The sequence below is a fragment of the Pocillopora damicornis genome, chromosome 10, assembly GCF_964200805.1.
Source record: "Pocillopora damicornis chromosome 10, jaPocDami1.2, whole genome shotgun sequence".
Taxonomy (NCBI): Eukaryota; Metazoa; Cnidaria; class Anthozoa; order Scleractinia; family Pocilloporidae; genus Pocillopora; species Pocillopora damicornis.
In genome coordinates this window covers 6,403,786-6,425,138 of record NC_142679.1, presented here as the reverse complement: position 1 = coordinate 6,425,138, position 21,353 = coordinate 6,403,786, and the positions used below count along the sequence as shown (strand labels likewise).

The 21,353-nt window shown below is 37.1% G+C and overlaps 3 protein-coding genes across 12 annotated transcripts in view; 2 read left to right on the top strand and 1 right to left on the bottom strand.

Moving 5' to 3' along the window:
- The window catches only part of LOC113670333 (calumenin), a 5,438-nt gene extending 1,223 nt beyond the window's left edge, over positions 1 to 4,215 (top strand). The window contains exons 2-6 of the mRNA XM_027186458.2: positions 166 to 413; positions 1,495 to 1,710; positions 2,138 to 2,256; positions 2,543 to 2,632; positions 3,556 to 4,215. Coding sequence (XP_027042259.2) covers positions 166 to 413; positions 1,495 to 1,710; positions 2,138 to 2,256; positions 2,543 to 2,632; positions 3,556 to 3,660 — 778 coding nt within the window. The 3' untranslated portion in view covers positions 3,661 to 4,215. The remainder of the gene's footprint in view (positions 1 to 165; positions 414 to 1,494; positions 1,711 to 2,137; positions 2,257 to 2,542; positions 2,633 to 3,555) is intronic.
- Positions 4,216 to 5,846: 1,631 nt separating this feature from the next.
- Positions 5,847 to 11,625, top strand: LOC113670332 (calumenin). The gene is made up of 6 exons (XM_027186457.2): positions 5,847 to 6,365; positions 7,497 to 7,741; positions 8,378 to 8,596; positions 9,825 to 9,943; positions 10,433 to 10,522; positions 11,258 to 11,625. Exons 1-6 carry the CDS (start codon positions 6,148 to 6,150, stop codon positions 11,360 to 11,362), a joined length of 996 nt encoding a protein of 331 aa, XP_027042258.2. The 5' UTR covers positions 5,847 to 6,147; the 3' UTR covers positions 11,363 to 11,625.
- A 915-nt stretch (positions 11,626 to 12,540) lies between these two features.
- On the bottom strand, positions 12,541 to 21,353 carry LOC113670330 (uncharacterized). Of its 10 annotated transcripts, none has more exons than XM_089183690.1 (8): positions 21,243 to 21,353; positions 20,984 to 21,122; positions 19,722 to 19,914; positions 18,718 to 18,921; positions 16,796 to 16,865; positions 15,670 to 15,964; positions 15,116 to 15,216; positions 12,541 to 13,456 (listed from the first exon to the last, which is right to left on the bottom strand). In XM_089183690.1, exons 4-8 carry the CDS (start codon positions 18,806 to 18,808, stop codon positions 13,354 to 13,356), a joined length of 660 nt encoding a protein of 219 aa, XP_089039816.1. In that variant the 5' UTR covers positions 18,809 to 18,921; positions 19,722 to 19,914; positions 20,984 to 21,122; positions 21,243 to 21,353; the 3' UTR covers positions 12,541 to 13,353. The 10 variants fall into 10 exon arrangements, with proteins under 10 accessions (XP_089039816.1, XP_089039817.1, XP_089039811.1 ...); XM_089183691.1 differs by having other exon boundaries at positions 20,984 to 21,134; positions 21,243 to 21,316; XM_089183685.1 differs by lacking the exon at positions 19,722 to 19,914.

The window sequence follows — 21,353 nt, the reverse complement described above, 5'->3', positions numbered from 1 at the left end:
TGGCAAAAAAGTGCATTTTTTGGGGAGATGGGTAGGTTGACAAATTGCTCTTCAGATTATCAGGAAGGTCAACATTAATCCCTTCCTTGTCCATCATTCCAAATAATGATAAACCTGATGCAGTGAAATTTTAACCAAATCTCCTCATCTTTATTTGTTTTGCAGAAAAATTGTGGACAGAATTGACAAAGACAATGATGGAAAGATCACACAGAAAGAACTGGAAGACTGGATCAAATTTACTTCCAAGCGTTACGTCTTTGAAGATGTTGACAGGCAATGGGAACAGTTGAAAAAAATGGAAAATTCACATATGACTCTTGAAGAGCGTTATGTTGACAAGAAAGAAGTAGATCCTAATGGACCAATTGGCTGGGAGCTGTATAAAAACATGACTTATGGGTATATTCCAGGTAAGTTCAACCCCTTAACCTTTAAACTCCCAAGATCTAGTTGTTAATTCTCTCCTCCAGGTGCTACACATTTCTTTGTAAATTGCTTATGAGAATTAGGTGGTAGATCAAGATGAAAACTTCTGATAAATTTTAGTATTCTTATAACCTATGCGCTGGATAACATATGGATAATTTAGGGTGAAGTTAAATGTTTGTCACTTCAAGGTGAGTGACCAAGACAGAATTCTTCTTTACAATATCAATTAAATAGCATGCAGACAAGTGATTAGAATTAACCCTTAAACTCCCATGGGTGACCAAGACAGAATTTCTCCTTACCTTATCAATACAATATCAGCCAGATAAGTGATGAGAATAAAGAAAAATACAAATTTGACATGAGCATATGTAAACACTGTTTTCGTTCCTCTTTCATTAGTTATTTTATAAAAGAAATGTAAAATGGTTTCCGTGTTTACATAGCTTGATGTAAAGACTTGGGAGGTTGGGAGAACACTCAATAAGCTGGAAACCACTCTGCTTCGCATTGTGGTTTCTTACGCTTATCTCATGTTCTCCCAACCTCCCGCATGTTTACATCAGGCTATGTAGACAGGGAAACCATTTTACATAAATTTCTTCATTATAAGAATTGTATAGTTGACAGTAAGGAGAATTACAAACTTGATCTAGCAGTTAATGGGTTATGTTAATTAGTTTTATGTTAATCACTTCTAGGAGATAAAGGGTTCACGCAATTTATAAAAATTCTCTCATTTTACAGTATGTTTTGTTTCTGGAACAAAAAAAAAGGACCATAGTAGAGACACTGCACACTTCTTACTGCTAAGGTCCTCAAATAATCCCAGATTTGAAGGTGTCCCTGGTTGAGCATGTTGTTGATTCAGCTTTTGGGGGAGGGAGTGCAATGAGTTTGCTTTGCTTAAAAATTTCGGTGACCAGTATCATTAACTTTGAGAATGTATTTTTCTCTACAGTCTTATGCTCATAAAAAGTAGAAAGAACTGTATGTTACCAATCACAGCACTCTTATTCTTCTGAACATTTTGCAAATTGTTTTCATTTCATCTTATTTCAGAGGAAGATGAGTATGAGTACAAAGAAATGTTAAAACGGGACAAACGGCGCTGGGAAATGGCTGATATTGACAAGGACAATCAAATATCAAAGGAGGAGTATACTGCAATGCTTCATCCTGAAGAATATGATCACATGAAAGATGTTGTTGTGGATGAGACATTAGAAGATATTGATAAAGATGGTGATAAAGCTGTCTCTATTGAGGAATATTTAGGTATTGTAAGCTAGTGTTGATCTAAATAGATTGGAGAATCATGTGACCTAATCATAGAGTTTTTTTTTTTTTTGGGTGGGAAGTATTCTGAATATTTATGAGTATTGTCAAAGCAAACCAGATGACATGCAGACGTAAAATGAGGGGTAATATGAGTAAAACTATCACCCTGCATGTCCTGGGGGAAACTCAATTGTTTCTCTTGCTTGTTTCATGCTGTGGAAACTGGGACAAGTGCTAGTAATTTTTGGTAGTCAATAAATTTTGGACCTTTGGTTAAAGAGCTCATCAATTTGAATGGTCTGTCATATATTTTTATCTTTGGGTTGGAAAATTATGTTTTTTGCTGTCCTGGCATTTATGTAACTTACTTTTTAAGAGAAAACAAGTTACATGTAACTTTGGACAATGCTTGTTCCCATTTCAGGTGATTTGTATCCAGAGAGTGAAAAAGAAAAGGACAAAGAAGAACCAGAATGGGTGAAGACTGAAAGGGAACATTTCAGAGACTTTCGTGACAAAAACAAAGATGGAAAAATGGACAGAGTATGTTACTTTATGTATCATAACTTGGATGATGATTTTTGTAAGAAAATGTAAATGCACTGAATGCTCAAGTTTTGCTATTCTTTCTCTACTTGGTTGTTAATTATGACAGTTTGATGTAACATGTGAAAATAATTTATTTCCATCTGTAAACTCTTCTTCTTTTTAAGTTTACATGTGGTTACCTTTTATTCGTGAGTTATAGTCATAGGGTGACTTACAATTGATATTTGTTTCAGGTAAGAGTTTAGCAATCTTGATGGTTTAAAAAATTTTGATTCGACAGGATGAAGTAAAAGATTGGATCATTCCTCCTGATTATGATCATGTTGAAGCAGAGGCCAGACATCTTATTCGTGAAGCCGACAAGGATGAGGTGAGAGTAGCAAAACTGTAGAGGGTATTCATACATTAAAAAAAATTAAGATCAGTAACAAACCTACCAAAATTCAATTTAAAAACAGCAAAATTGCCCCTCCCTCCCACAAAAAAATAATGGGAATGGTAATTTCACTTCAGAGTTGAATCCTGGACACGCACTGTAAGATCAATGACTTTTTCTTACAAATTAGAACATTCTTTTATTTTTCAAGGAATAAGATCACAAAATTATTTAAAAGCACTTTAAATTGAGTAATTGTACTAGTTTTTGAAATAACTAAATGGATGGTCAAGATTCAGATTTGTACAGACACCTAATTGATCATCACTGCTGTGAAAGTTTAAAAAGGGAATTAAATTGTAGTCAAAAGGGAACATTTTTAACATCAGCCATGGGCATATATGGATAATTTAAGTAGTCACATGTTAATCACTTTTGGGAGTTAAAGGGTTAAGGGCCACTGTGTAACAAAAACGCGTTTTAAACTATCTTAAATGTTGCTGAATCTTTTATGTCAACACTGATTTTTGTGAACAGTATTAAGAGGGCTGAAAGTTAGCAGTGGAGGGATGTTCATTTAACCCTTTACTTCCAGAAGTGATCAACATGTAACTTCTCCCTATAATATTCTTACATTATCCAGCAATAAGGCAATGAGAATACTCACACTTATCAAGTAGAAGTTTTTAACTTGATCTAACACCAAATTCTTGTAACTATTCTACAAGGAATTGTGTAGCAGCCAGAGAGGAGATCCTGAGAATTAAAGAGTTAACTAAAATAACCCTCTTATAGTGAATATGTAAGCCCCACTGCATGCATAAAACTGCGGATTGGGTGAGAACTCGTGTAAATTTGAACCAGCCCACAGAGATTTCATCCACAGTGAATGCAATGTGTTAATTTTTGTTTTTCAGGATAATAAGCTTACAAAGGAGGAAGTTCTTGATAAACATGATGTCTTTGTTGGAAGCCAAGCAACAGACTTTGGAGAAGCCCTGACAAGACATGACGAGTTTTAGGCCATCTTCAAGATTTAAGTTACTTATGGAAGTTTCCAAAGAATTATAGTTATTAAAGATATATTTTTATACATCAAGCAATTACATGTCACAACTTAGTATTTTATATGAAAAAGAAAAAAAAAATGGTTGGTGTTAAGGAAAAAAGAAAGAGGAAAAGTTGTAATGTTGTTTTTTGTTTATGAAATGGCAGTTTTTTCTAGTGTTACCTGGAACTGTTTGAAGCAGTTCTTATTACTGTGAACTTAGAAAACCAGGAAAATCAGGGAACTTTTTTTTACGGAATCTCTTTGTTTCCAAAGAGAAAAGGCAGTCTTTCATGCGCAAACCAGTGGTGATGAGGTTTTTAATCCCAGAAGTGATTAACATGTAACTTCTCCTTATGATATCCATACATTATCCAGCAAACAGATAACGAGAACACCCAAACTTATCAGGAAAAACTTGCTAACTTGATCAAACACACAATTCTCTTAACCAGTTTACAAGGAAATATGTAGCAGTTAGAAGGAAGAATTATGAATCGGATCATAATTAAAGGTTAAGTTTCCAGAACTTTCTTGTGATTTGTCCTCACAAAATTTACCTGCCATTCTTATTTCACAGTGTTGAAGGTTTTCTGGGTCAACTCCTTTGCTACCAAAAGTGGGTTTTCATGCAAAATTTTCTTAAAATTCGAATACATTTGTCTGTCAAACCGATAGGTAATGAGAGGGTAGAAAATTATCAAATAGGTGTCATTGTTTGGATATAACCCCAAATTCTCGTGGCTTGTGGGGTCTTAGAGTCGCAGGTGGTCACAGGTGCTCATAACTACCCCTTAGTAGGAAGATTCTGAGTCAAGTTTACAAAAATGAGAGAAGCAAGAATTTTCATTGGGAGGTTGCAGGTCCCTCCTACTACATTAGCTGCTCCTCTCATGACACAAATTTTTTGCTTGTGAACCCCTGTGAAACATCCCAACTATACCTCTGCCATTAGTTGGGAGAATTAGGCCATGTTTCTTTCTTTTGATTTGATCACTTCAAGTGCCTCTGTTAAGAAAAAATGTTGTGTTCTTGCTTGGTTCCGATTTTTGGTTTTTTTTGTTTTGTTTTTTTCAAATCAAGGGTATTTCTGAGCTTTTTGAATTGTTCGTTAATTTATTTTAATGTAGTAAAAAGTTCCAATTTACTTTGGTCTTGACCATTGCTTTAGTAAAAGATGCAATTCTAAAGATTTTTCACTTTTTTTGCCCTCAAATTTTAAAAGCTTAATGATTTGAAATTAAAAGAAGATGAATTTCCTAGATTTGTTTGTCTTCGATCTTTTGGAGAGAACTGCTACGATTGTGCGGGAAAAGGTCATTAAAGCTGACTGGCGTTTCTGGTGAAGCAGGGTATGTTGCCCCCTTAAAATAGCCCATGCAGCAAAGAAACGCGTAACTGTTGTATTTTAAGTGTTTATTGCACAAGGAAAAATTTGGGGAACAACAACACGTTTCCTGATTTCTGTTTTCTTTCTCGTAAAAAAAATGTGTTTCGGGATGTATTTTATCTTTCGACTTGAACGCACCTCTTCCCCTCCCCCCTTTCGACTTCTCCATCTCCCCCTAATCTCTTGCCCCTTTCTCCATTCTCCTCTCTCTACTTTCCCCTCCCCCCTTCTCTCCTTTACCCTACTCCCATCTCCCCTTCTCCTTTCCCCCCTCTCCCTTGTCTTATCCCCAGAACCCGATGCTTGTGGAACTAAGAGAGAGTGCAAGGCTCTCGAGGGCGTGTGCAATCCTGCCCAACATTTCTCAGTTTCGGTGCGTTGTGATTTTGCGCAAAAGCTCCGACTTTTTTCAACATAAAAGAAGTCCTTTTTCTCCTTTCATAACGTTATTTTTTTTACTGTTGTTTTTCCCCGCATTTCAAACAGGGCCGTAGCTGGCATGAGGTAAGACGCCCAAGATTGACTTTTCTCATGAAAAATGCCACGGAAGATGCTTAAAAGCGCATTTCTGAGCCTTTAGATTTCAAAATATTCTGGGGGATATGCCCCTATACCCCTCTAGCGGCTCGCGCCTTCGGCGCTCGAAACTTACCTCGTCTTGTTCTGAAGTCTAGGTAAGGCCCTGTAAGAGCGTTCCTTTTGCGCGCGAAGGCGTAAAAGGGTACCGCCTTGCTGAAGAATTTGCAGGATTTTCTTTGCGTGACGGATAAGGGCAGTCGCGGCTGCCATAATGAATGGCCTTTGTATCCCCTTGTGAATGAAACTTTATTTCTCAACTATCTGAAAGCTCATTGACACAACAATTTTGCCTACGTGGCGAGAATTGCGATGTAGCCTGCACCACATGACGATGAAGTATCCAATGGGAATGTAGCAATAGCAAGGCGTATCTGATACTATAAAATGCAGCGCGTGGCTAATTCCTGTCAAATTGATCTGTCTGCCTTGGAAGGGGAATTTCGTTGTATTTGATTAGCTAGCAGCTGTACTTTTATTCATTACCCCAGAGAAATGGCCAAACTTTGCCATGCGCTGTGTATTTCGTTGTACTTTGTAGGTGCATTTGCAAAATCCGTCGAAGATGGAAAAAAAAGCGGAAAACTTTCGGAACAGGAGCATTACAATAAGGACGGTCAACACAACACGGAATACGATCACGAAGCTTTCCTGGGAAAACAGAAGAAAACTTTTGATCAGCTTACTCTTGAAGAGTCCAAAGAAAGACTTGGGTGAGTTGAATCGGTCTTCGCTGTAACTGATCATTGAATGACATTTTGTTTTGAAGGCAAACGCGAAGTAGATCCAAGTTGCGGCATCTCAATTGTTTAGATGTGTTAGATGTTCAGCTATGGATGCAAAGTTTTAGCTCCATAATTTTATTATGCAGCTGCCAATACAGTAAGTGTTATTCCTTTATGAGTTAGAATTGAACAAAGAGGTCTGGGTGATTTAAACCGTGGATGGAGTGATAATTATTGTTTTGCGCTTTTCGTGCACTATCCGAAACTGGAAAGGTTATTTTTCCTCGCTGCGAGGAATTTCCAGGTATCTCCCAGTTTGCGATGGAAGGTCGAAAAATAGCAAAGCTACAGAGTCCATTTTCAGGTTTCCTCTTCGATGAATCGCGGTAAATTAGCTGATGTCTCTTCTTTAAACCAACTATTGAAGCGGTTATTGTAACATGATACAGACCTTGACTGCCACGTGGAAAAGTACAGGGTATGTTGTGTGATGGTCTAATGCGCGTTGCGTGACACAGCATATAGTTACGGTTACATTATTCTTTTATTCACAGTAGACCAACTATTGTGGATATGGCTATAATGTGTTGTTAGTCCTTAAATCTCACCAATTTTTCTGTGTTTATTTTCATTGCCATTACAACAGACTAGTTTATAGCTTTCTTGGGCAATTTTCAAAGAAATTTGGTCTTCCATTTGTGACATTTTAGGGGCTTCCCCAAACGCATCATAGATTCTAACAAATTCATACTGAAAAAAAGTTATCATTATGCACAGAACCTTGATTTACTCTTTGGTCATTCAGGGCACATGCCTCTTTGCTCAACCTGCATTTCATTGGATAATCAATAAGAGCTGAATGATCTACAGTCCTTCCAGCATGTACATGTGGGGAAAAATGGAGTAACTCTTGTACACAGAAAGAATGCAGTCCTCCCTTAAATATAGTGTAAATTTATTTGTTTTGAAGCTACCACTAAAAAAATGCACTCATATTAGATGTTTGTGTAAGAGTGACTCTTTGATAGTGCAAATTATGCAAGGATATACATTGTTTTAAGGCTCTCTATAAAGATAATTATCTTTGTACAGGCTCCAACACAACTATCTGTTTCGCAGGAAAATTGTCGATAAAATAGACAAAGACAAAGATGGGAAAATTACAAAAGAAGAACTTGGAGCGTGGATTAAATTCACAAAGGATCAACACAATGAGGAAACTATTGATAAAAAGTGGAAAGATGTCATTGCAAGATTACAGAAAGTAATGTCCCGAAAGGATGCTTCATCTGCAAAAACTGTTGATCCTGATGGTGCGATCACATGGGAGGACCACAATGAAGTCAGCTATGGAGGAAAGCCAGGTACTGTGTAAGAAAAGCTCTATCTCTATCAAGTTTGGAGTCACGGCACAAATAGTAATTATTGTTTAAGGTAACATGCAAAAATTCCAGCTCCTTGTCTGATTGAGCTCCTGTCATTGGGATTTCAACAGAGAATTCTGATTGGTATAGCTGGAGAATTCTTTGCTCTCCAATGCTTTATAAAAACTTTGTACACCCAAAATCAGATTGTTTCATGTCATCTCAGGTGCATTAAATCTCCTTCTTACCAATTCATATTCTTGTGATGGTGTTGTTTTAAGATAACAGCAGATGGGTATGTCTATTCTTCTTACTTTTCAGCTGGATAGACATATTGGTATTGTCAGGAGAAGTTCCATGTTTATCAGATTGTAGGGTTTTAGAGCAAGGACATCATGAATCTGGCCATTAATGTCAGAGTTATCAACAGCACAGCTACCTTTTCGACTTACTGTAGGCCTGTTCCTTAATTAAGAAAGTTTTATTTTTTGTTTCAACTTTTTTAAGAGTTGCATTCTGAAAGTCATTTGTAGTATTAGGCGCGAGACAGGATTTGAGTTGGATCTTTTGAGGTACAAATCCCTAAACCTTGACTTAATTTTTGACAATTATCATTTTTGTGTTTATTCCCATCAGAGGAGGAACTAGATGACATGTACAAGAGACAAGTAAAGATAGAAAAACGAAGATGGAAGATGGCAGATCTTGATCAAGATGGCAAACTGTCCAGAGAAGAATTCAGTGCCTTTTATCATCCATGGGAACATGAACAAACACATGATGCAGTTGTACAGGAAACTATTGAGGACATGGACAAAGATAAAGATGGAGTCTTATCACTCAAGGAGTACTTAGGTATGAATAAGTATAGAAACATAATACTCAAAGGCTGAAGGCATTAGCAGTTGTTAGTATATACCACACAGGTGAACAGTACTTTTAGTGTGAGTAGATTGGCTAGTTTGGAAGTGATTAGCAAGTACTTTTGACCTCAAGACAGCGATTGAGACAAATCTGCACATTGAGGGTTTAATTTCTGATATTTTTTGGTATATTGATGGAAAGTAACTTATTTTTGGTTTCTGTGTGGTATATACTATAACAATTGGAGGGCTCAGAGCAAGAACGATCGCTTGATTTTTCGGCCATTTTTGAAAGTGTTCAGAAGTAGTTGACAACTACTTCTGAACACTTTCGAAAATGGCAGAAAAATCAAGGGATCGTTCTTGCTCTGAGCCTTTCAATTATTCACCTCAGTGTTGGTGAAAGGGGTGGATACTTACCTCACTGCTTTGTGGCCCAGTAAATATCCACCAATATTCACCTCTGCTTTGGTGAATCATTGCTGCTTATTATATCTTATACTAAATACATGCACTCTGTTTGGTACTTCCTTATGTGGTCTGTTAAATATACAGAATTGAAATCTTCCCTCTTCTATTCGAACCCAGGGATTTAACAACTATCTTTTAGTTAACAACCACATTGTCTTGGTCTGTATTATATGTTATGGAACCTTGTTTTTATTTTGCTCAGATTTATGGCTGATGCACATTGCATTTAGGCCATAAATCCAAGCAGAGAAAACTTGATCTGTAACTGCTGTATGGACTTGCCTTGTGGACCTCAAACTTGGTTAGTAAGATATATTTATAATGCAGGTGGCTTAAGTGCTTTTTGCAAGCTGATTAACTAGCTTAGGAGTGAATAAGAAGTACTGTTCACCTTTGATCAGCCGAAAAGATCGACAGAATCAAACATCAAGAGTTTTATATCCAACCATTTTAAATGGTTTTTCAACAGACTGTGGTAAATAGATATTAAGTTATTTGCTGAAGCAGAAGGCTGTTTAAAATAATTGCATGATCAGCTTGTTTCAAGCTGTTGAGAATTAAGATGTGCACAAATTAGGCCATGGTAAATGTCAAGCAAGTCCATTTCCATGGAATTATACTGCAACTCCAAAATGATATCATTTGGTTGGATTTAAATGGGTATGACAAGGTTTGCACTTTTGTGTGGAGGAATGGAGATGAAATTATGCCTTGTAAATGCTCTTTTCATTTGCTTGCTAAATCTGTAGACGAGGTGCACCCTAGGGATGAAAAAGACATGACAAAGGAACAAATGGCTCAGAAGAAAGCAGATGAGAACTATTTCCATACAAACCGTGACTTAAATAAGGATGGTGTAATGGACAAGGTAACTCGTCAGATGTGCATAAAGTGAAGGTGCTAAAATATACAACATGAATTATGTAATTAGCCAGACATAGGTTGTGCTTAATATCTCTAAGGCTAGCAGGGCCGGGTTAGCTTACATGTGGATTACACATCAAGATGGAAATTTCTAGAATTTGCATTTGAGTTCACTATGTGATGATGTTTTTAAATTTTTGCTCATGCCTTGGCCAGAATATCTTGTGATCGCTCCTAAATCTCCTAAGTAAGGGGTGTAGTCCTTCATGGAAGAGAAATGTACTAAATGTTTTGTTTCCTTATTACTTAAGCCTTAAACTCCCAAGATTCAATTGTTAATTCTCCCCTCTACCTGATACACATTTCCTTGCTAATTAGTTATGAGAATTTGGTGTTAGATCAAGTCTCTCGTGTTAGGGAGAAGTTTCATGTTGATCACTTCTTGGAGTTAAAGGGTTAATTCCTTGTTCTTTTTGTTTATCACATATTTAAGGAGGAAGTCAAGGAATGGATGTTTCCTTCAAATTATGATGCTGTCAAATCTGAAGTGTCTCATTTAATATACCATGCTGATACTGATAAGGTTGGTCCTTTATACCTGTTGGTTTGGAAATAAATGAATATGTCACATTTGATCCTGGTACAAAAGGGAAAATGTAAATTATGGAAAACAAGGAATTTTTCTAACCAATGAAAAGTTTTCAGTAACTTGTGCATCCACACTAATGAATTAAAAAACTAACCCACAAACCAATCAAAAATTGTTGTTGTCAGTCTCATGGTTGTGTCATTGACATCTTCATGACTGGTCAAGGATGTGTCGGGTGCTTATAATTTTGCTATGGTAACTTAAACCTTTGCACCCTACCTGGCTCTTCAACCCTTTTCTACTCCAAGATTTCAAGTATTCAACTCTTCTTGCTCTCTGTCACTGATGTCATTTTAGCCCAGCTCTTAGACTTTGTTGATGGATCAATGAATGTTCCCTTAGGTTTTTTTGTTTTTTTTTTTTTTTCCATCACCTTTCTGCTAGTCAATGCACTGATGTAGTGGGGAGAAATCACAAGTGCTCTCATCTGTTTTTGAGAAGGTTAAAACACTACGCTGAAGTCATTGTTAAGCCAACAACCAGTTAAAGTATATGTTTATTATGTTTCACGTGTTTTTGAGAGGGGAAGAATTGCTTATGTATATTTAACTAATGTTTTGGTTCTTCCCATTTTGGAGTGACATCTGACCATTTTATATGAAAATTATACTTTGATCAGCAGTTTTTCTAGACAATAATTGTCTCTTTTTCATTCTGTTTGTTTCTCAGGATACAATGTTGACAAAAGAAGAAATTCTCAACAATCATAAGTATTTTGTTGGAAGCAAAGCAACAAATTATGGCAAAGATCTGACCAGACATGAGGAGTTTTAAACTTCCACCAAAGGAGATTTTTGTATACAGTTTACCTGTGCTGGCTCATTTGCCAAAGTCTATTTTTTTTTAAAAAAGCTACAGATTTCATTTCATGATACAGTTATAACTGCTTTTTATGCTTGGTTTTATTTTATTGAATTTAAGATATGAAAAGAGTAAAAAAAAATAGAGAAGCTGTTTTTTCAAGAAAATATAAAATATGTTGGAAACAACTTCAATAATTGAAAGATGATTAAAGTGATTTTATTTGTTGAGAGTAACAGTGATAGTTATTATGATTTGGTACTTGTGTCTTTTGATAGTTGTCTTTCTCGTTACATTTGGATAAAGTATGGTTCCTGATCAGGCAAAATTTCTTTAAAAAATGCTGCATCAGATAACCGAAAAAATAGGGTAAACCAATTCTGCTTTGAAATAGTGTTTGTTCTTCCATCTTACATTGCCAATTACGATGTTCCTTTGAATTTGAATATCTTGATCCTCAAACGATGTCTATATTTCAATTTATCTTTACCTAAGAAAGGGTATACACTTCCCTACCAATCGGGCATTTTTGATTTTGAGTCAATAATCTTGAAGGAGATGACTCCGACCCGTCATGCTAAACGAATGACCACACCCTTTTTTGTGCTCCGGGTGCAATTTTCGTGACGTGAATTTCTCAAGGCGCGATGCCGAATTTATGCACCAAGAGTTAGTTTCCCTGATAGTGCGTTCTCGGTGACGTTTTCTTACAATATAGTAATAAGCTGGGAAATATTACAAGATAATTCAGTATCGAATTCTCCATATTGTATCGTAATATGCGATCCTGTAGTTGCAAAAATTTTGGTGTCGTGTAAGTGGTAAAACTCCCCACAGTTCTGAGGACAAAGAAGAGGGGCTGGATCCGAGGACCTATTCCCTGAATACGCATCCAGTGAGAGCGTTTTAAAAGCCTGTGCGGATGGCGTGTTGTTTTATTTTTTGCCTTTTTATTTTTTATCCTTTTTTTAAGGCGCTCGATGAAATAAACGCGATAGGGCCGAGAAAACGAGCAGGGAAGCCTTTAATCGAGGAACTAACTTCATTACTCTACGTCCCAGGCCTCATGTCTTTGCCACTCGACTCTTTATAGCACAAACAAAACTGGCACCTAAACAGGCTGGTAATATAAATACGTTTTCTTCACAATGTAAACTTATAAGAGAATTTTATTGTTCCTTCTCTTAGTTTATGATAATGATGGACTATCATAGTCTAATAAATTTTTCCGTGTATGTCCCATTTTGTTTTCGAAAGTTGGACCATGCTACTTTGTACAATTCGTATACGTGAAAACCATTATCATTAATTTAAGTTGTTGGTGGCTTTCCGTGCGCAAAATGTTTATAAGTTCTAAAGAACTCGTGCAATAAATATTAATAATCTAATAATCTCTCTATTATTTCTTAATTTAAACGAATTCTAGGTGAAGCCAAGCCTGGCCTTGCTCATCTCGAAAAGTCATCTGCCTTGCTTTTAACCGTTTGGCGGGCAAAGCCTCTATTTCTGATTGGCTCTTTCATTTTTATTGTTATTGGACAGCGGTAATTGCTGTGTATATGCCATGCAAGGATACATACACGGCATATTCCCAAGACATCTCTAAGGTAAACTTTTTTTTCTGCTCTTTTTGTGCAACTCACGTCCTTTCAAAGAATCATACTCTAAATGCATACTACTATGACTAAGTTAGTCTCTTTCTACTTAACTAACATCACACTAGTGGTTAATTTGAAAGACGAAATCTCTCTGCGTACTTTTAACTGTTTTTTTTTTAGCTTGGAGCTTTCATATAATTTACGAATTGAAAAATTCCTTAATTTAATAAATTAAAAGTTCTTTATTAAAAGTTCTTCGTTAGGTTCCATGAGTCCATATCTAATTTCTCCAAATTTTCATACATTACTTTCTCAGGGTCTCTCTCCTCTTGTCCATTATTTCCTCGATCATAGCAATAATTCTGTTCATACAGATGTTAATCTCTTTCTGGAAGAAGACCGGCGTCTTGTTCTTGTTGGCCTTGTTTTAGGAGCTGTTTGTTCTGTTTTGCTGATGTTCAACTGCTTTCTGCTAGGAGTAAAAATCAAAGTGCTCTGTGAGCAAACTCGTGAATTGACATATGATTTTTTAGATTATGTTTAATGTTATCTGGTTTAGGGAATTTTGTGGTTGATTGTCATATCTAGAGTACGAGCAGTAGTTCAGTGTTCGCTAAGGTAGCAAAGAAACAAAGTAACGTTGGGATAAGAAGGCATTACAATTGAAATGATCATGCTATTACATTTGACAAGGGTGGATGATGTCATGTGTTTTAAACGTCTATCATTTTTGTTTCTAGTTCAAAAGAAAAGGTTGGAAGTAAATGTGGGTGAAAAGTGAAATTTACTGTCTTTCATTGTAAATATTAGAAAATAAAGGCAATATTGTCTAATGACTGAACAATAACGATTCCCTCTTTATCAAATGAGAAAAAAGGGGACGAGTTTTGAGTGATATAACTAAGCCAAGCCTGCCACCGTCATCTTGGATCTCCGCCTGGGTAGATTTAAGTCACGTGCTAGGCAACGTATAATCAATAACAAGATAGAATTTCATTTCAGGCCTATTTATGGTGTGTAACTTTCGCATTTTAGTACGTTGTATGTATTTTGAATCTTCAAATTGTCTTGAAACTTAAAAGAAAATTGTTCTTTAAAAATTCACTGAAAATCGGTAGCTAAAACTGTTTGTTTAGGTGTTATTTGATTTTCGTGTTAACTTGTAATTTCGTCAGTCGTCGGCATCTTCTGTTGCTTCACACAGGAAAAGTACACGCGATGAAACGTAATGATCAATTTTGTCCTCAATTTCACGCCATAACAGAAAAAGCTTTTGAACATCTGTAAACTCCGAGCGCTTCGCAGTAAGTGATATTTTCAATGAATCTTCGGATTGTTTTCAAGTTCAAGGACTGTAAATTAAATTATGAAAAACGAAGGTTGTTCTGTTATTTCAGTGTGAATCCTTGCATGCCTGCCAGTCGCTGGCGCCGCTTGTTGAAACTAAAACGAAAAAAAAACTCTTTTAAGATTATCATTGGCTTCTTTTTCACCCCACCACTATTCTTAGCAACAAAGGTCGCCATTTCGTCTGTTTATTGCTCGCCAAAAACTATCAAATGCACTCAAAAGCCTAAAATCTAAAAAAAGTTTACAGGAATCGACCAATCGAGCGAGCGAGCGAGCGAGCGAATGCCATTCCCTACATCGTATCTATAACTCGCTCTTGCGCATGCGCGCAATTCACGAGTTAAAAAGGGTAACAACAGATGAACATAACTGGAATAATTTCAAGCGTGTGTAGGGAGAAAGCTTGAATTGTATTGGCTTTGCTGCACTTCGCTTTGTGACTGGTCTGAGAATCTTGCGCCACGTTCTCACGCCACGGACCTTTTCCCTGACTAAGAGAAGGTATTCAGCCTGTGCGGCCGGCGTGTTTTCGTCTATGAAATAAACGCGGTAGGGCCGAGAAAACGAACAGGAGAGCCTCAAACAGAGAAACTTCTCTATTCTACGTCTCAGACCTCTCATGCCTTCGCCGCTCGACTCTTCATAGCGCAAACGAAACTGACAGCTAATAGTTTAGCAGCAGAGTCCCCCAAAATAGCAAAAGGCAAAACCACTTCACAGAGAAGGTTTGGTGCCATATTCGTACAAAGCAATATCTACTCTTTGAAATGTTGCTTACAGTTCAGCGATGTCTTTTTCAGATGGACAGTATCCAAGTTTTCGTCTTCTGTTTTGTAGATTTAAGCTGAGATTCATCACCATGGCTACCAGGTCTTCTTTCTAAACGTGAAATGAAGAGACATCAGGTTGAGCACTGGTTAAGGTCAGCAGGTTGAAAATCCACTCAGTTTTCTATCCTTAAATCTCTATAACACCTCTGTAGCGCTTTTACGATCAAATTCGTTCATGACATGATGATGATCATGTTGATTGATCTCACTGTATTGAGATTACATTTGTTTTTAGCGGTTCTGCGTTTACTTTCTACAACTTCTCAAAGTTTCTCAGTTTTTACGTCTAACGATCGACATTTTGCCTGGTTCCTGTAAGGCTTGTCTCAGGCCCTCACGGACAACTCCCACGGTCAAGTAAATGGGTTCCGACAGCTCGCTGATGCCTGAAAACGAGGTAATTGCGACAAAACGGAGAGGCCTGAGAACAAAGAAAGATTGAGCATACGACCACACTTCCAAACCACTCTGATCATGAAAAATGTAATGTTACCATAGTTACCGATTTTTCCATGAGGGAGTCGTATTCTTCTGTTTCCTTGACGATGATTTGTTTACAGGCTGGACACGTTGAAGTCTCCGTCTCAGAATCATCGACTCCTTTGAAACGCACTCTTTGTCTCTCTGTCTTCGTTTCATGATCAGGTTCATCTGTCGAGTCTTCAGACGGTTTGGATTTTTTCCTAATTGGACCAGACAAAGGGTCGTCGTTTTGTCTCTGCATATCTTTTCTTCCGCTTAAAAGTTCGTTGTATGCGCATTTCCATTCTGTCTTTGGCTGCTGGGAGAGTATACTCCTTCAAATAAAATGACACAGAAACGAGCGTTTTAGGACTTTTTCAGAAAGAGATCGGAAATGTTTTGGGTACTACTGATCGCGAAAAATGTCAACATCATGCAGAAATCAATAATCATTATTACTTTGAAGGGCATTGGGGCGCATTTGGGGCTAAAATGGAAAGAAGGGGTTTGTTCAGGCTCTTTTGCTGTCATCTACTAGTTTTTTCAATGCCCGGCTCCAAAGTAATAATAATAGTAATACAGTTTCTATTCTTGGGCATAAATATGTTTTGTGGACTGCTCAGAGTCATTTTAACCCTTGCTTAGCGGCTCAGGCTAAAATGACTCTGAGTCGGGCCAATGCGAAAATCAACTCCATTGTTTTAATAAACGAAACGACGCCTTGCTTAGGAGTTGCTGCAGTAATTGCGCAATCGCAGCAGGGGAATGAATTTAAAATTCGCATCCTTCCTTCCACTTTTCTCCATGATTTTAATTAATTCTGCACGTCTTAGTGCTAATAAATCTTTATCAATAACAAGCTATTCCAAGAGAAAATTAAACTCCTTTTCATTGTTTTTGTTGGCTTAAATTTTACTCTAACCTCCTGTCTCCAACAGGTTCGAGACATAATTTAAAAAGGTGGATTTTCGCATCCACGGTAGGGATTGTGGAGTTCAAATTTGAGATGTAGGTACGGGAAACTTATGATACCCAAGAATCCGCTAAGTTTCGACTAGCTAGGGTTGTGGGAGATGAATGAAAATAACCCCGGTCCTCGCGGTACACCTGGCTAGCTTTTGTTCTCTTAGTCATCCAAGTATCTTCCCACATTCTTCCGCGCATACCTCGTTGCTGGTCCGGAGGGATTTTCCTTTTTCCGGTCGAGGTATGCCCCTTTATTATTTCCTTGAGCATCTGAATGGAAAGCAAAAGTTCGCGTTAATAGATGAAAAAGAGCATTTAAGTTTGAAGAAGAGATCATGAAATCTCGTAGTCTGTATCTCGTTGGATCTAGCTTTCTCTTACTTTTGATTGATTTGACCCTCGAAAAATGTTAATCAGATATTCCTTTAGTTGTCATATTATGTCGGTTACGATTCACTCGCTGAAATAAATTCACAGTTCAAATCACAAATTCAAATTTTATTGAAAAAGGATTGACGCTAGAGCTTAAAAGCTGGCATTCTAAGTAGGCATCATCAATTAATCGTAACTGAGTTTCGGGTCGTTTGATAGAGAGAGCTATTGCCTTAGGCAGTTGTCGCTTTTATGCCGGGTGTTTCTGTCTCTCAAGTAAAGCGCAAAAAGCCAATATCTATAAGCCATGATCACTTATTTTGATAACGCAGCACGAGGAAATGAATATGTCATGTTTGAAATGCATGTGTCGACAACCCGAAGACACATGAAATCGAGCAGTACACTAAATTTATTTGAAGTCAAGATAAAATATTTGGCGTTTATATTGAAAGAAGTGGAACGAAATATCCGGCAGAAAAAAAAAAAAACCTATTAGTACATGCGAACGAGAAAATGAGACGCAGAATTTTGTTTTATTAAAGTTAACAGAGTGTAAAGATAACCATTCTGGATGCGCTCAAGAAATAACTCCGAGCAAGACTTTGTATTTTTCTCGTGTACACTAAGTTCTCACAAATTAAAAAGAAGTGTCGGACACAAGCTGGTCAGTTTAAAAGAATATCGTTGAGTGAATTCAATTCGACTTGGAAGCAGCATAAAGAATAACGTTCTTTGTGACAGGTGTAAAGTTTAGAAACACACTTGGACAAATTCTGCCCAGATTTTGCATACGAAATTACGAAGCTTTACAGCCGTTTACCTGCAACACCTCACATGTTCTACATATGAGTGAAATACTGTGCTTTATACTTACTGTCTTTTCAATTCCTCTTCTTGATAATAGTTATAAAATAATATGATACACATGAAAAAAAATACATAAAAGTGCTTACAGGGAATTGTTGATTTTCTTGCGTGTCGTAGTGACAGAAAATTAGTCGTACGTACTAGTAAATAATTCATCCTCTCTAAGTTAAAATTCGTATCGCATTTTTATATTTTCTTTTCCAGTTTGCACTTTTATATGACTTTCACTAGTGTCTATCTTTGCATAACATGATTAAAAACCCGTTTATTTCTGTTTTATTGAAATCTTGGAATAAGAAGGTTTTCCTGATTCATAGCAAGTTGAGGTTCTCCTCAAACTCAAAACAGTTTTTCAATTAAGATCTCTTTTTGTTCCTGACGATAGGGGATGCTTTCCCGACGCATTAAAATTAATAACAAGAAATTGAGTTCACGAACTGCTTCTCTTTAAAAACTATGTTTTGTGCTAATTTCTGAGAAATTACTTGGGAACACTTCCCTACGAAGTTCCTAAGAAAACTCATGAACAATTCGAAGCCATTAGAGGAAGCCCAAGACTGATTAATTTTTCCTCAGCTGTTCGTCAGTTGAAAGAATTGACGGTATTGTGGTCTTCATTATTTGTGATCACCACGGATTCGCGATGAATTCCTTAAAAATTGAGGGAACATGCCACCATGATTGCTTATGCCTTGTTCTATGGCTTTATCGACACAGAATACATGTTAAAATAAAAGATAAAAAGACAATGTATTTTAAAGTTATGCAGATATGATATCGGTCTCCAAAGGTAAATGCCTGCAGGCTTCATTAGATGTTTTACCGCCGAGATATATATAGAAAGGAAAAAAAAATTAAAGCAAGCTAAATGCAAACTTACCTTGGTTGAAAACAAGTGCATGAAATTTGTAGACTTTTCCATTCGCTTTGTCCAAACGAACAGAACATGAATCTGCAACAGCTGAAATCATTTTTGACACTGAAGAACAACCCTGGAACAGTTGCAGAACCAAGACTTTATTTAGGTTAAAATATGAGTCCCTTGAAATCCAGTTAATGTTTGGACGTCGTATGATCACTGTGACTGTGGAAAGAGACAGTAATGTCGTAATGAAAAGGAGGGAATTTTATGCACGATCAAATGAAAACGCATGTGCACCAATAACAACTGAGAATTTCAAACCGCATTGATATAATTTTCGTTCATGCAAAGTGCCGACCTCTTCCACTGTCAGAGTTCTACATAAATGTACGATGTTATCGTCTGTGGCGTAGGCATTAAAAAGCGGTTTCCCCGCCAATGCAAACATACGTTTTTACTGGCCAACCAAATCCTCTTATACCAATAACTCTTGTCAGCTTCTGACAACCGCAGGTAAAATATCAAACATTGAACTTAACGTCAATAGGTCTTACGCGTTGAACGCGCTGAAAATAGGAAGTATTTAAACCCAAGAAACCACAACAACGGATAGATATCACTTATCTACGTCTTTTCGTCGTATTAAATCGAGGCAAATATGTTTCTCTGGCAAACTTGAAACGGCTTAAGCTCAGAGATAGTGAAATTTATCAGTCATAATCGCATTTCTGTGATAACCGACTTCTTTCAAAATAATTATCGAAAAGATAAATAGCACCAAGTCATCATTGTTAACATAATTCTGTCAGAGCGGTTCATATTTCGTCAGAGCACCTGCTATTATGTCTTTCGCTAGAGAAAATAAATGCAGGTGATAAAGAAAATTTAAAATGGAAAACAGACACCAATGGTCTATAACCATAGTTTCGAATGTCATTAACACACGAAATGGTGTGATGCAATCAACTTTGGGGTCGACAGTAAGATGTCATTGAGCAGTGTATTATAATTCGCCAGCTTACGCCATAGATTTCACTTCATGTACTGCAATTTCTCCAAAAGATTTCTTTCTTCTTAGCAGACAAAATACCGCAAGGATATATCTGTTGGAGAAGCAAGTCACTTTGATTCCGGATTCCAAGGATGTATTGGCAGTATATCTCGTTGAAGATCACCCATTATTATTTGCTGCGTGCAATTGAGCATTGCGTTGTGCTGGCGAAAGATAATATTAAATCGTGTTTCGCTGACATGTGATTAACTCAATCAGTCAACAAGGAATTTGAGACTTACCACGGGACGCAAAAAAAGAACAAGAGGGAGGGAATTATTTTCAACAAATAGCTTGCCATCTTACTCTGTAAAAGTGGGAAGCAGCTTTTAACGATGTAATTTTTGTTACTGTCACTCAAGATTGCTCCTATGACGTTACAACAACTTATATTAAAGACAACGTGCGCGGAAACGTTTAAACATTTCACAATATACCCGCTTCTCTGTCATTTTTGTGTCTTAATCTGGTTATTTAAGCCGCCAAATATCCTGATAAACACACCGACTGCAATACATATTGGGTAAATAAAGCTAGGATATCTTTGATTTGGGGCACGATTTTGTATCCTTTGTCGTCAAGATGTGTACCATTTTAGTTCATTGCATATTCAAAACGAGCGTGATCGGTTTTAAGAAGGAATCAGCCCGGTTCCATTCAGTGGTCATAAGATTCAATATTACCTCACGCGACTTGTTTGGGATCGATGTCGTAATACTGCGCTCTTCCTAAATTTAACCTTGCATAATAAATAGGTAATTTTATGACTGGATAGTCACCGTGTTTAAGAATTTCCTTTGGGATAAGAAATTAAAAATTGACCGGAATAGCATATAGCCCAACTAAGAAATTTGACTGTTGAATCCCAAAGCGCTAAACGGTTAACGTTGTAGGAGTTTCAAATTCCGTTTTCGAAGAGATGAAAGGAGCCCTGCAATTCCGTTGTTGAAGTGTCGATACATTATTGAATATTTCAGACAATATTCAGGAGAATAGAGTTAAAAAACCGATCCGGCGATTAGAAAACCTCGACTGACACACGGCAGAATCAACTAAGGCTTAAATTTAGATGATACAAGCGAGATCTTTCGAATAGCATGAGCGAAAAAAAAATTTTATAATCTCTTCGTCTAGATACCTTGGCTCACTACGGATAACTAAACAAGTAACTGATTGCGCATATCGTTAGTAATCGTGAGCACTGTTTCTGTCTCAACTGCCTTTCATTCTTACCTCTGCCGTATCGTGGTCAATTCCAGTTCAACGCGTGCTGAAGCGCGCGTATGTTTTCTTTAAGATCGTAGGTCAAAGCAACTCCCAAGGCTCTGCTATGATTGTTATTGAGAGCTCTTCCGCCTTGATCAGACGTCAGCTGCAAGGTAAGCTAACCATCAGGAGTCAAACGTTTCGCTTATTAACCGCAGACAAAAAAGGTATGCCCCTTACTTAATAATTTGATAGCAGTTGAATAGAATCGTTATTAGTAATTTACCAAATGCAGTACCACTTGTCAATATCCGAAATGTGGGGGCTCGGGGAGTTAACAGGGTTGGACCACGCATAATCAAAATGATAAGACAAACGGGTTTATTGGTATTTCTTT